At 38.5% G+C, this 13,716-nt stretch overlaps 1 protein-coding gene across 1 annotated transcript; it reads left to right on the top strand.

Moving 5' to 3' along the window:
- The first annotated feature begins 5,278 nt into the window (after positions 1 to 5,278).
- On the top strand, positions 5,279 to 13,413 carry LOC138875358 (uncharacterized). Its single transcript, XM_070154183.1, has 2 exons — positions 5,279 to 5,736; positions 13,302 to 13,413. The coding sequence occupies exons 1-2, from the start codon at positions 5,279 to 5,281 to the stop codon at positions 13,411 to 13,413; spliced, it is 570 nt and encodes a 189-aa protein (XP_070010284.1).
- Positions 13,414 to 13,716: the final 303 nt, after the last annotated feature.

The raw sequence follows: 13,716 nt of genomic DNA, 5'->3' as shown, positions 1-13,716 counted from the left end.
GAAAGAAATGGAAGAAAGGAGAAAAAGGAAGTACTAAGTGGGACTTGATCCCTTAATTTTTTGGTTAAAAATTTATCATCCAATCAAGTCTACTATTTAACCTTTTGAAGCATGGATACAAGTAGAGATAATTAGATCTTTTTTGAAAAGTTTTTATATAATATACCTAGTTTGGTGAAGGAATTATGAGTTCACGTACCCACAATTAAAGCTATAAATTTGCCCCTGTACATAGGACATGACTAAATAAAATATACGAACTAAATACATTTTAATTACTATTCTTTTCACATTTGATCCCTACCTTATTAATTTATCTTTTGGTTTTTCATGCAAGACAATTGTTTGGAGAAAGACAAAAGACCAAATTGTTATCGTCACGTATCACTATTATTTGTCCTCCATGACTTCATTAATTATACTACTTCCGTTTCAATTTAGATGAGCTAATTTGACTTGGCGCAAAAATTTAAAAAAAAAAAAAAGACTCTTGAAACATGTGATTTTAAAAGCTTAAGGGACAAAAGTTTTGTGGAGGCATGACATTTGTGTGGCTATAAAAGTTTCTTATTAAGTATAAAGTGGGTAAAATATAAAATTTAAAGTTGAACTGTTTCCCAATATAAAAATATATTATTCTTTTTGAAACGGAATTTATAATAAAGAAAATATTTCTTCTAAATTGAAATAGAGGGAGTACTGTACAAAATTATCAATACTAATATATGTTGCATTATCAAGAAATTATGTCTCGTCATACTAGAAACTAATTTCAAAGTTATCTAGTTAATTAAGGTTTCGTGCCTGTTTTAATAAACATTTCACATGTAAATTAAATTATTATTCTTTCAAGATAGCTTCATAGATAAGATGTCAGTGTTGTTATTTAACGACGACTTTGTCGGCTCACAGAGTTTGAATCATTGAGGAAGTAGTTGGTACGCCTTTGTCAAGGAGACTATCTAGAAGCTTCAAGAAAGCAACCCTAGAAACAAGTCCCAGGCTATTTCATATTTGGCAGACTACTTGTGATCAAACACTTCAGAAAAAGAAACATCACTTACGAATTTTCAAATCAAAATGGCGTATTTGTATACGGTCAAGATCGAATGCCTTCGATCTATAGGCTCGAGAGGTTGTCCAAAACCCGAGTTCGGGCGAGGTCGAGTTCGAGCCCGACGGACCAGACTTGAGCTCGAAGACAGAATGCAATGCCCGGAGATAGGAGTACGAGGAATATCGAAGCTGAGTATGCTCGACCCTGAAATTGTACCATTATAGATTTGTAACAGAATGAGCTAGATTCCTGCCACGTCCCCAAGATCATGGCGCAAATCTGGAATAGGATTGTACGATTCCGTACTAGGTGGTTAGACAGCTGTATCAAGAATATTCCTTACTGTAAATAGAAATATACCTTATTTAGGGTTCCCCTATTATATAAAGGGGACCCCAATTATTTGTAACACCATCTAACCATTGAGCAAAGAATATACTCTCTACTTTTTCGCCTACTATTCATTAGAATTGTCCTTTAGCTCTACTGCTCTTACTTTACTTTCCTTGCTTAATTGTTCTTATTGTTCTAAACTCACCTCGAGGTCACTACTATTGAGTAACATTGATTTGGTTCACTTATTTCTTTCATTTCTGCTTTATATCTCTTGATTATTAATTGGTATTGAATTAAATCACATATCTTTAAAACCACAAATCAATTTTAATTGTTACTCGTATTTTTGAGGTAAACAGTTTAGCACCCACCGTGGGGCTAAAGATAATAGTGATTATTTCTTTACTGATTCTCATTACACACGTTGTTTTTACACTTTTTCTTGTCAAGATTTTTTGATTCTTAGGCTGAAACATGTCTAGCTCACAAAATGCACATATTCATGACAACGAAGTTCTTGGAGAAAACAGCAATGCAGGGGTCGGTGTACCAGCGATAAACCCAGGGGAAGTGCCAAATACGGAACCAGTTGATGTTAGTTCACATATTGCTCTAAACGCAAATTTAGGCACAGACCCCGAAGGGAATGTACGCAGGAAAGCCCGATCTAGTGGCTAAAGAACACAAGGAATGGGAGACGGGGGAGTCAACCTCCAAGTGATATTTAGATGCTGCAAGCTCAGCAATTCGACATCGCTCAACTTCAGAGTCAGAATAAAACTCCAAATACAGCCAAACCGGTACACTCGGCGTACTGAACCAGCGCTAAAAAGGCCCGATGAAAGTGGCTCAGGGACTGAACCCGCGATTATGAGGTTGCTCGAAGAGCTCACCAAGATTATCGAGTCCGGGGAAAAGAAAATTGACGACAATGACAAAAAAGTGGAAACTTATAACTCCCGTGTTGACCAAATACCGGAGGCACCTCCAGTTTTGAAGGGTTTAGACGCCAAAAAGTTCATACAAAAACCATTCCCTCAGAGCGCGGCTCCGATGCCTATTCCCAAAAAATTTCACATGCCTGATATACCCAAATATAATGGAACAACCGACCCTTACGAGCATATTACTTCATACACTTGCGGAATCAAAGGAAATGATTTGAATGACGATGAGATCGAATCAGTCTCGTTGAAAAATTTTGGAGAAACGTTGTCGAAAGGAGCTATGCTTTGGTATCACAACTTAGCTCCTAACTCTATTGACTCGTTTGCTGCTATGTTAGCAGATGCCTTTGTGAAAGCACACGCCGAGGCCATAATGGTGGCCACGAGAAAATCGAATGTCTTCAAGATAAAACAAAGGAATGACGAGATGTTGAGAGAGTTCGTATCTAGGTTCCAGATGGAGCGAATGGAGTTACCACCGGTCTCGGATGACTGGGCGGTACAAGCTTTTATGTAGGGTTCGAATGAAAGGAGCTCGATTGCGTCTCGACAATTAAAGCATAACTTGATCGAGTATCCAGCTGTGACATGGCCAGATGTGAATAACTGTTACCATCAAAAATCAGGGTCGAGAACGACCAGTTGGGAGCCTCCTCGGGTTCAGTTCATCCTAACAGGTTCGCAGCCAAGCCCCCGAGGGATGCAGTCAGGGAATTGATATTCAACAAAGAACGGTATCAGCCATATGTCAATCGGAGGAACAGCGACCCAAGCTGTAACGCTCCTCGGAACGATCGGAGAAATGACCGAGGTCAAAGTTCCCAAGGACTCATGAGTAAGAGCAAGTTCGATAAACATACTAGCTTTGCTGTTACATCTCGCATTTTTGTACGTTAAAAGTTTTGTCTCGAGTTAATTGACGTAGACTCGGGGATGAGATTATTTTGAGGTTAACGTATTTATGTTATTTATAACAAGCGATAAGTAAGTGTCATGAAGGATAAATGGTACATGAATTAAAGAAAACGAGTTTGGTTGAAGGTTTTCAATTTGGGATAAAATACGAGTGGAGCAATAATACCCGATATTTATGGACTAGTACCATACAAGGTACCATATGACTGTGATAGTATGATGTAGAAAGTATATTGAAAATGAGTAGTATCTTCAGATAATTTTTAATTATGTGGGTAATTGATTAATCACCGGGTAACAGAACATTACCTAATTACCTAATAAGTGGATAAAGATTAATAATTCCCACCCCACCCCTCCAAAAACGTGGCAGTTGGCCACAATCTAAGGAAAATGACTCCTTAGTCATTTTGATAGGTGGCAATTAAGTTGCAAATAAAGGGACACTACATGTCTTGTGATTATTATACAATTCTTAATATCAGAACATTAGGAACTCTTTACAATTCAAAAGACATTAGAATTTTGCAAAAATATTAGCCTTCTTAACATTCCTGGAAACGTTAGCCATTTTCAAGCTTTCAACAAAGCTCATTTTTCATTTCTTGAAAACAAAGACACCAACAGAACGTTAGAAACAAGACATTAGCAACAAGATTTCTTGCAATCAAATTCTCCTACAAGAATATTATACGGATTTTCCCCTACTCCAGGTATGTTAAGGCGATCCATTCTTTATTTTTGGCATGGTCCAAATTATACAGAAGAAACGAGCAAATATACGGTTTTCATAAACGACTCTATTCATAGAAATACTAGTGGTCTCTGTGTTCTTGATTCCCCATGTGACATATTATTATACCTTCTGTTCATGGATCTCAGAATAATACGCAGTTGATAAAGTTTATCTGAAAGGAATATTGAGATTGTTACATATTTTCATGCATTTCATTAATTTATGCATGTACATTGAACCATGACAAGATGGCGTTATATACTCGTCTATATATATATATATATATGGGATGTCGAAAAAAGGTTACGGCGTGATATACGCCCCACCACCTAATTAGTTGGTATATGTTGATGATGTTGCCTATAGTGGCCGAGACGATATGATGGGATGCCCTCAGAGGCTTGATGATATTATGTACACATATACCTATGCATGACACGACATTTATATGCACGTGCATGATATTATAAATGTTTCAGGATTTATAAAATTATTCAGATTTACAGATGGATTTCTATATTCCATGTTTCATCTATGTCTCTTATGTACTGATTTTCATGCCTTACATACTCAGTACATTATTCATACTAACGCCCTATTTCCCGGGGCTTGCGTTTCATGCCCGCAGGTACATGTAGGAAAGTCGACGGTCCTCCTTCTTAGGATCCTTGATTAGCGAGAGTTGGCGTGCTCCACTTGATCCCACTGTAATTTGCACGTATATGTATATATGTCTTTTGGACAAGTTTTCCTCCAGCATGTTACTCTCGTAATTCATCATATATTATTCATGTTTATATCTTAGTCGCATGCTTAAGGGCGTTCGACAGGTAGGACTCGGGCACTCGTCGCGGTCCATCGGTTTGGGTCGTGACAAAAGTGGTATCAGAGCAGTTCTGTCCTAGGGTTGTCTACAAACCGTGTCTAGTAGAGTCCTATTTATGGGTGTGTTGTGCACCACACATATAGACATGAGGCTACAGAACATATAGGATATTATACTCTCTTTTTATCTCAAATCATGCGAGATAATAATTCATGTTCCTAATAATATGTTACGTTTTCAGCGATGCCTCCAAAGACTACAGCCGCCCAGAAGGGAAAGTCTGTGGCTGGCGAGACTACTAGTCGAGCGCCACGAGTTACCAGGGCTCGGGGAGAGTCTCATAGTGAGATCCATATCAGACTTCATATACCCCGCCCTTTCCAGAAGAGCTCCGAGGGACACCATCTCCAGCGCCCGCCCCTGTACGTCCAACTCCTCAGCCAGATGTACCGAGTCAGGAGATGAGAGATGTTATTCAGATATTAACCCGATTAGTAGCCGCACAGGCTCAGCATCAGGAAGTAGGTATTGTTCATGCAAATAGGTCTGTCAGTGCGAGGGTTCGTGACTTCATTAATTTAGACCCTCCGGTATTCACCGGAGCAAATCCAAATGAGGACCCTAAGGTATTTATTGATAGAGTGCAGAGGACGTTAAGGGTAGTGAAGGCCACTATGACTAAGTCAGTTGAGCTAGCTTCCTATAGACTCCGAGATGTTGCAGTTAATTGGTACGAGTCTTGGGAATTGTCCAGAGGTGAGGATGCCCATCCAGCAGTATGGCAGGAGTTTATAAAAGCCTTTCTTCGTCATTATTTGCCACCAGAACTTAGACGGGCCAAAGTTGATATGTTTTTGACCCTTCGACAGGGTAACATGAGTGTTCGGGAGTACAGTCTTCAGTTTGATTCATTGGCAAGGTATGCTCCCACTATTGTATCTAAGATGGAGGATCGGGTTCACCGGTTCGTGATGGGGTTAGAGCCGTGTCGTGCCCCTTTTTTTCCCCTTTGCATCGGAAAATTGGGTTTATGACATTTTGGGGTAGGACAACTCATTCCTTTTGGGAATTGGGTTTGCATTTGATGAGTCGCCACCTAATGATTTAAGGTGCATTAGGACACCTATAAGGTTCATTTCTAAGTTTGTTTGATAACCAGAGATAGGGTAAGGGCTTGAAATTATCCTAAGGGGAAGGTTTTAGGCACCCCTCGGGATCCACTAGTGTAGTTTCCGGCTGGACATTTTTGTGAATTTTATACAAGTAGCAAACATATAGGTATAGGCTCAAGTAGTAGAGGATTTAAGTTTAAACACATAAGAGTTTGAAAATAATTGTTAATAGGCGAATTTTGAAAAATACTTGGGAATGTAAAAGGAAATGGGGTCTTAGGTTTATTTATAATATGGATCACATCAATGCGATACCCGGTATGACACTCTTCAGTATAGGGGATACACATGGTATTAGCACACCGGTCATCATATCCATATCTATCCTTCCCACTCCGTTAAGGTATTAAAGTGCGAATTGGTCTCAACCTCTATTGTATGCTATTATCCATCACATTCCTATCAGTCCCGGAGGAATTTAGGACTACTATTCCTATAAGAGGGAGGATTTTAGGCTGACTCTTAGGTTTTAAAGGCAAAAGGCTAAGGCAACATACAAAACATGTAGGACTACATATTGGGGGAAAACATATAAACAATTCAGAGGCTCATATATACCTCCGCAGACAACACACATAAATAACATGACTCAAACAGAGTTAGGTTCATAATTTAAAGATACCGAGGCAGGATGTTTTAATTGTTGAAGCAGACCAATTTATTACATAACTCAGATAAGAAGTTTGAATCAGGCCTTCATGCTGCTTGTAGCAGTTGCTAATTAAACAAAGGCGGATTCAGTTTTATTATTATTACCTAGGGCTTGTCTAAGTGTGTATTGGTGGTGTCCTATAAGCATGATATCTATTACTGATTAAGAAGGCAACAGAAGAGTGGTTGATATTTTTTTTAAACAGGCGATTTGGATCCTATAGGCATGCTTTCTAAACTGTATTAATAAAAGGAGTAGGTTGCTTAAATTGATTCAGAATAGTACGAGTCAACCTGATTTTTTAACTAAACTGGTTTTAGATCTTATAGACATGATCTCTATTATTGCTGATTTTAATTCCTACAAACATGATATCTAAGTATTAAAGGCTGATTTGGTCCTATAGGCATGATATCTAATTGAACATGAAATGAAGCAGGCAGGATTTATTTGATTACAGCGAAATTCCTATAGGCATGATTTCTATAAAAAAAATGATTTTGATCTTATAGACATGACACCTAACTTCAAAGCTAATTTTAACCTTGTAGGCATGATGTCATTATAGGCATTTAGATCCTATAGGCATGGTGTCTAAGTGTGGAAGTAAAACATGCAGAATTTATTAAACAGATCCTATAGGTATGTTATCTACCCTTTCACTAGCCAAACCCAATATTTGTTACAAATTATTACAGACCAAAAATGGTTGAATCAAAAAAGTGCAAAATAAGAAGTTATAACCTTAGGAAGCCTGATTCTGACCTCCTCTCTGAGTTATGGAATAAACCACCTCAAATGCCAATGTTCTCACAGCCTTTCTCAGACCTAGGTGTGTCAAAGTTCCCTAAGGGTCTCAAGGGGCCCCGGGCAGTGCTTACACCCAGGTTGCATAACCAGACAGAGATGAGTGCAGTGTGGAAGGGCCAGCCTTTATGTGTCCAAGTTCAGAGAGAGCTCAAGGTTCCCAAGGCAAGGCTCACACAAGAGGGGCAGAACCTAGGTCTAAGATTATAGTGGCAGTACAGAACATAGTAAAAAAAGAGTTTGTTTAAAACTAGACTGGGAAATAGTAAGTGGTGAAGGTGATTTGAAAACAGTAGTAGTAAAACTCAAAGTACACAGAATTAGTAGTTACACAAGGGGTCAAGTGGTTTTGGGAATACATTGTATGAAGCATATGACCCCAGAAGGGGTCAGGTTTGGTCATGCACAACAATAGATGATGCTGGCATGCCCACAAACCAGCCATAGAACACAAACACATAGAGGGGACATGAGGGTTTGGGATTCATAAGTCAACAAGTGCACACATAGGGGAAACATTGATCTAAGGGGAATGGGAACATATTACAACATGCTAATAATACAACTTGATTGCAGAAACATAAGCAGAAGCAGGTAAGAGGGCAAGAAATTGGAACAACTTAAAGAAACATGTTGTTGTTGATGCTTGAAAATTAACTAGGACATACCAGTAGAGAAACAAAGTGCAGAAAGGAAAAGTAGGCAAAAATTCCACAGTCTAGCCTTGGCTTTCAGCCGTCTAGACAAAGCAGTAGCACAAGTAGTAGTAGAGAAAAGAGAGAAAGTTTTGGGTGTAAGTGTGTGTTCTTGAACTCAATTGTTCGTGTGTTTTAAAGAAGAGGGGTGCAGGGTATTTATAGTTAGTGAAAAGTAAGGTAATAAGTAAAGTTTTAACACAAACATGGAAACAATCACAAGTCAGAATCAATTAACACAAGTGACTCCCTTTAATTAAGGAATAACTGTTTAACGGGTAGTAGCAGGTTTAATTAAGGAAAAAAATCAGTTTAGGGACAGATTGATTATTGCCATATAAGAGGTGATAAAAGCATGACGTAAACAATCAAGTCTAAGTACAAAATATGCTTATTTTGGGAAAGGATTCAACAAGGTAAAACATCACAATAAAGGGAAAAGAATCAATTAATTTTAAACAGACGAGTGAAATTAGGGTTCATAAAAGAAAAGCTTGTAATCAGTCACAAAATCAAGATCAATCAAGGAAGAAACTTCAGCATATAAACAAAGCGAACAGAAACAACAGACATGCGAGGCCAAACATATTGGCAAAAGAGATAGCACAAACGTACAGTAGTGGCAGAAATAAGCTAGGATTCAGTAGTAAGAAAAAATATTTGAAGCTCAGTAGTCAAGTAGGTCAAGTAGTTATATAGAATCAACAATGAAGAAGAACATAGTATCAGGTAAAAGAAATCAGAAACAAGTAAAGGTCTCACAGTAGTAATAAGTGAGAAAAACCCCTTTTAGGGCTTCGACAGTAGTCCAGTTTTAGAGATGATAAGAACTCAAAATAAGATAATCCAAACAAGGAGAAAAGAGTCAGAAACAAAGAACTTAAAAAAATAAGCACACATTTAGGCAAACAATTTCAGAACTCAGATAAGACAAAAAGGGATCTAGGGTTTTTAACATACTAACTCAAGTAGAAGGAAAGCATAAACAAGTAACATAGCAAAATCATGAAACAACACCAAAATCAGAGAAGATATCTTTAAAAGAGAGGTTAAGAGAAACCTTAATAAAAAAAAAGGAAGAGTCATTTTGAAAGAAAAGTTGAAGAACCTTCGAGAAAACACTTAAGAAATTCATAGTAAGTACAGATCTAAGGTAGATCTAAAAGAAAATTGAAATATCTTAAAGATTAGGGTTTCGAAAAACCCAGAAAAGGTGAGAAAGACCTTGAAAGTTTCCGATCTAACCAGGAAAGTCAAGGACTTGCCTTGAAAGGCCATGAATGGAGGCCGGAGAAAGGTCATAGATGGCCGGAGAAAGGCCATGAGCAGAAGTCGAGCAAGGACTAGACCAGATCCCTTCGAGGTTCGGCCATGAAACCACAAAAACAAACACCTAGGAGCCATAGGAGGTTGATACACATCTCCAATGGCCACAAGAGGCCATGAATTAGGCAAGGGTTAAGGCAGATTAGGGTGGGATGAGATGGCGGCAGCTAGGGTTCATGTGAGGTTTCATAGAGAATTGAGAGAACAGGGGATTCAAAGGCGACATTTGGTGAAGAATGAAATAGGGTAAGGGGTCTTTTGGGTTTAATTATGGAATGGCGAATGGTGGCCGTTGATCTGAGTGATCAACGACTTGGATTCAAAAGGGTAGGTAGGGAATCTAGGTTGGGTCATTTAATTGGGTTAGGGGTCGGGTTTGAATGGGAATTGGGCCGGGGAAATTGGGTTTAATTTTGGGTCAGATTTAGGCTAAAATTGAAATGTAACTGGGCTATTATTTAAATAGCCAATTTTCCCCCTTTTAAAATTATAAAAAATAGTAAATTAGTTTTTGGAAATAAATTGAAAGCTCTAAAATGATTTGTAACATATAATTAACAATTTTAAAACACAAGGCTTAATTTTATAAATATAAAACACAATTGAATCTTAAAAGGGCCAATATCGCAATTATATACAATTTAGCTTTAAAATACTAAATAAATATGTAAAGATATGAAAAAATTACCTTAGCTATATCTTAGTATAAATATAAAAGTCCAACAAATGAATTACCAAAATAATAATTTTGGAAATAATTATTGGGTTTTTATAGATAAAAGAGGGAAATACGTTGATTTAAAAACCTTTAAAAAATTATGGAAAAAAATAAAACACTTGGATATGCTTACATATGCACATATATGTCATTTTGAAGTTATTTTGTATATTGAAAATATATAGGAAAAAATTGGGTATCAACAAGCCATACTTGCTTAACGATTGTATGTCGGTCTCACTCCAACTAGACATGGATATTTCTTGTATTCAGGTATACGCTCAGGGTGTAGAGGAGTGTAAGCAGAAATAGAGGGCTTATCATGAGCATGATAGGGCCCAGAATAAGATAGCAAGGTCTTAAGGTCCTTCTGGTGAGTTTCGAGGTGGTTAGAGACAACAATACGTGAGATATCCATCCCAACCATCGTCTAGTGCACCCCCTCAGTTTGGCGGTGATCATTCCATATATTCAGGGCCTGGTATGAATTCCAGGGCCTCAGGATCTCAGTATAGGGGTGAGTCAAGTCAGATGAGGCTGCCCTTTCCACGATGTGCTTAGTGTGGTAAGCAGCATGTCGGGCAGTGCCGTGTGGGACTGGGTATTTGTTATACTTGTGGTTATCCTGACCACGTTGTGAGGGATTGTTCGACGAGAGGTGATGCAAGCATAGATCAGCTAGCAGGATTTGTAGCTGGTTCGTCATCATCAGTACACCCCCTGGGCAAGGTTCACAAGCACCAGTGAGTCGCGGTAGAGGTAGAGGCGGAGCATCTAGCTCGAGAGGTCCTCAGAACTGCATTTATGCATTAGCAGGACGACAGGATCAAGATTCATCTCCTGATGTTGTTACAGGTATATTATCAGTCTCCTCGTATGATGTATATGCACTGATTGACCCAGGTTCCACCTTATCATATGTTACTTTGTTGGTTGCTAGTAAGTTTGGAATAAAACCTAAATTGGTTAAACCTTTTGAGGTGTCTACACCTGTTGGGAACTCAGTGATAGCTAAGCGAGTATATAGGGGTTGTATAATAGTAGTTCATAGTCGACCTACCGTAGCAGACCTAATCGAGTTAGATATGGTAGAATTTGATGTTATCATGGGTATGGATTGGTTGGCTTCTTTTCATGCCAATTTTGATTGTAGATCAAAGATAGTCCGATTTCAATTTCCATGGGAGCTTGTTTTGGAGTGGAAAGGTAATACGGCGTCGCCGAGAGGTAGATTTATTTCCTATCTCAAGGTAAGGAAGATGATCAGAAAGGGCTGTATTTATCACTTAGTTCGGGTTCAGGATATGGAAGTAGAGTCACCAACCAGTCAGTCCATCCCTGTGGTTAATGAGTTTCCCGATGTCTTTCTTGATGAACTTTTGGGTCTTCCGCCATAACGAGAAATTGAGTTTGCTATTTGTAACGACCTGATCGTGTTGAGCTCTAGCGCGTCATTTAGCGGTTTGAGGCCCTGAGTAGCTTCACTTCAGGTATTATGACTTGTACGCATGGTCAGAATTGAATTCCGGGAAGTTCAGGGTTGATTTGGAGAGAAAATTCTCATTTCGGAAGCTTTAAGTTGAAAGAATTGACTATGACTAGAATTTTTGAGTAAAGGACCTCGGAATCAAGATTTGAAGGTTCCATAAGGTTCATATGATGATTTTGGACTTGAGTGTATGTCCGGATCAGGTTTTGGAAGACCAGGGAACGTTTCGGCACCTGTCACACCTCTTTTTACTACACCCTGTAAAGGGTATAAATATAAGAGAGTTTTTCCAATTAAAGGACAATCGAAACGGGATTGTTTATTTATTAAAAATCAGAATCACCACTTGGGATAATTTATGGTGTCCCAAGTCACCGGTTAAAATCCCGAATCGAGGAAGTTGACTCTTATTTATGGTCCGCGAACACAGAAATCCGGGTAAGGAATTCTGTTAACCCGGGAGAAGATGTTAGGTATTCCCGAGTTCCGTGGTTCTAGCACGGTCGCTTATCAATTTATACTTGGCTTAAATTGTTTAAATATTCATTTTAGGACCTATGTGCATTTATCTATTAACCACTTTTTAATTAAGAACATTATCTTGAAACGGGTCACGCATACGTGTACCCATTTGTTTGGCGTGTGAAAAATCATGTCACGCGAACATGTCCACAATTAATAACACTTTATAAAAAAAAGAAAGATTTGGCCAAAGTTGCGCGTGTCTAAAGCAAACTACAAACATTTGTCATTTTGTATGATTAAATGGTAGACGGCGCACCTCGAACTATATGAGCCAATTTAATTAATAACCTACGAACACCCATTTTTATTATTAAGAATGTTTGTTCGAAGTTGCGCGAACGCATACTCCGAATTGGTTTTTAGAATTGTAATCATATTACGCGAACATGTACACAATCACAATTGTATTTTAAACGGCCCTAAAGGTTTCTCTACGAATATTCAACAATTATTCTTAAAATCGAGTTAGGATTGCTAAGGCCACGAGTTACGGGCTAACTACACTGTGAAAAGCAAACGGGCTAACTCAAGGCACATGGATATACAGCCCAGAAGCATTAACGTGGAGAAGGGCCTGGTTGCTCATTCGCTGGGCCCATATTCTTTTGCTTGAAATTACTCTCTTAACTTTGGCCACATGACTAGTTCAAAGATCCTGGACAAAGACAAACAAACACAAGCAATTCTGCAAAATGCATGCTAGGGTCTGCAAAACTCTATATAGCAATACAAATGAGTAAACAGTATGAAGTCGACGACTGTAACCCCTGTTGTCCCCTCCTAATCACTTAACTTCCTTTAAATTTGGTTGCTTGACTCAACTCGCGTTGTTCTGCATCACAACAGTTCCAGCGTAATAGTGAATATGCAAATGTCTCCAGCAAACATCAATATCTCTGAATAACAGACTTAGTCTATCAGAGAAACTGAGGCCAACAAAATAATTTTCTGTTTTTATTCCTTTTCTTGTTCAAATGAGTGGACAAAGCAAATAGATTCCCTATAAACTTCCATCAGTACTAGCACGAAAGAAGAAGAAGTGTGTTTCAATGGAAATGCAAAAGAAGCTTGAGTTCTAGTTATACATACTATGGTGGCAGTTCATTTAACAAAGTTATTAAGGAGGACAGTGGTTGTAAGTCTTCTTATCCAGTGAATGATGAAGCTCGTGGTGTGACCATTAAGTATGAGACTAATGCAACCAGATGCTAAGATAGGCAGCCACGAACTAGGTGATTCACATTTTAAACAGCATTCCCAATTTCCTAGCTGCCAATGCAAGCCTTTCGTTTCAGTAGGTTATGCACACAGTGGACAGAATAATGAAGTGCAACAGCCCTATTCGCAATCTGAATTCTGGAAGGAACAAGTGATGCACAACTGCTATACCGCTTCTATACAGAAACTAGTCTGCTGAATCCAGTTGTGACTGGAGTTTTGCACGCCATGCATCATAAGAATGCCAACAGGGGTCTCCTGAACTCCCAGACAAAAGGCAGCTCAGGATTTGTGATA

The sequence above is a fragment of the Nicotiana sylvestris genome, chromosome 8 (assembly GCF_000393655.2).
Source record: "Nicotiana sylvestris chromosome 8, ASM39365v2, whole genome shotgun sequence".
Lineage (NCBI taxonomy): Eukaryota > Viridiplantae > Streptophyta > Magnoliopsida > Solanales > Solanaceae > Nicotiana > Nicotiana sylvestris.
The sequence above is the reverse complement of the archived record's forward strand: the minus strand, read 5'-3'. Positions and strand labels throughout refer to the sequence as shown.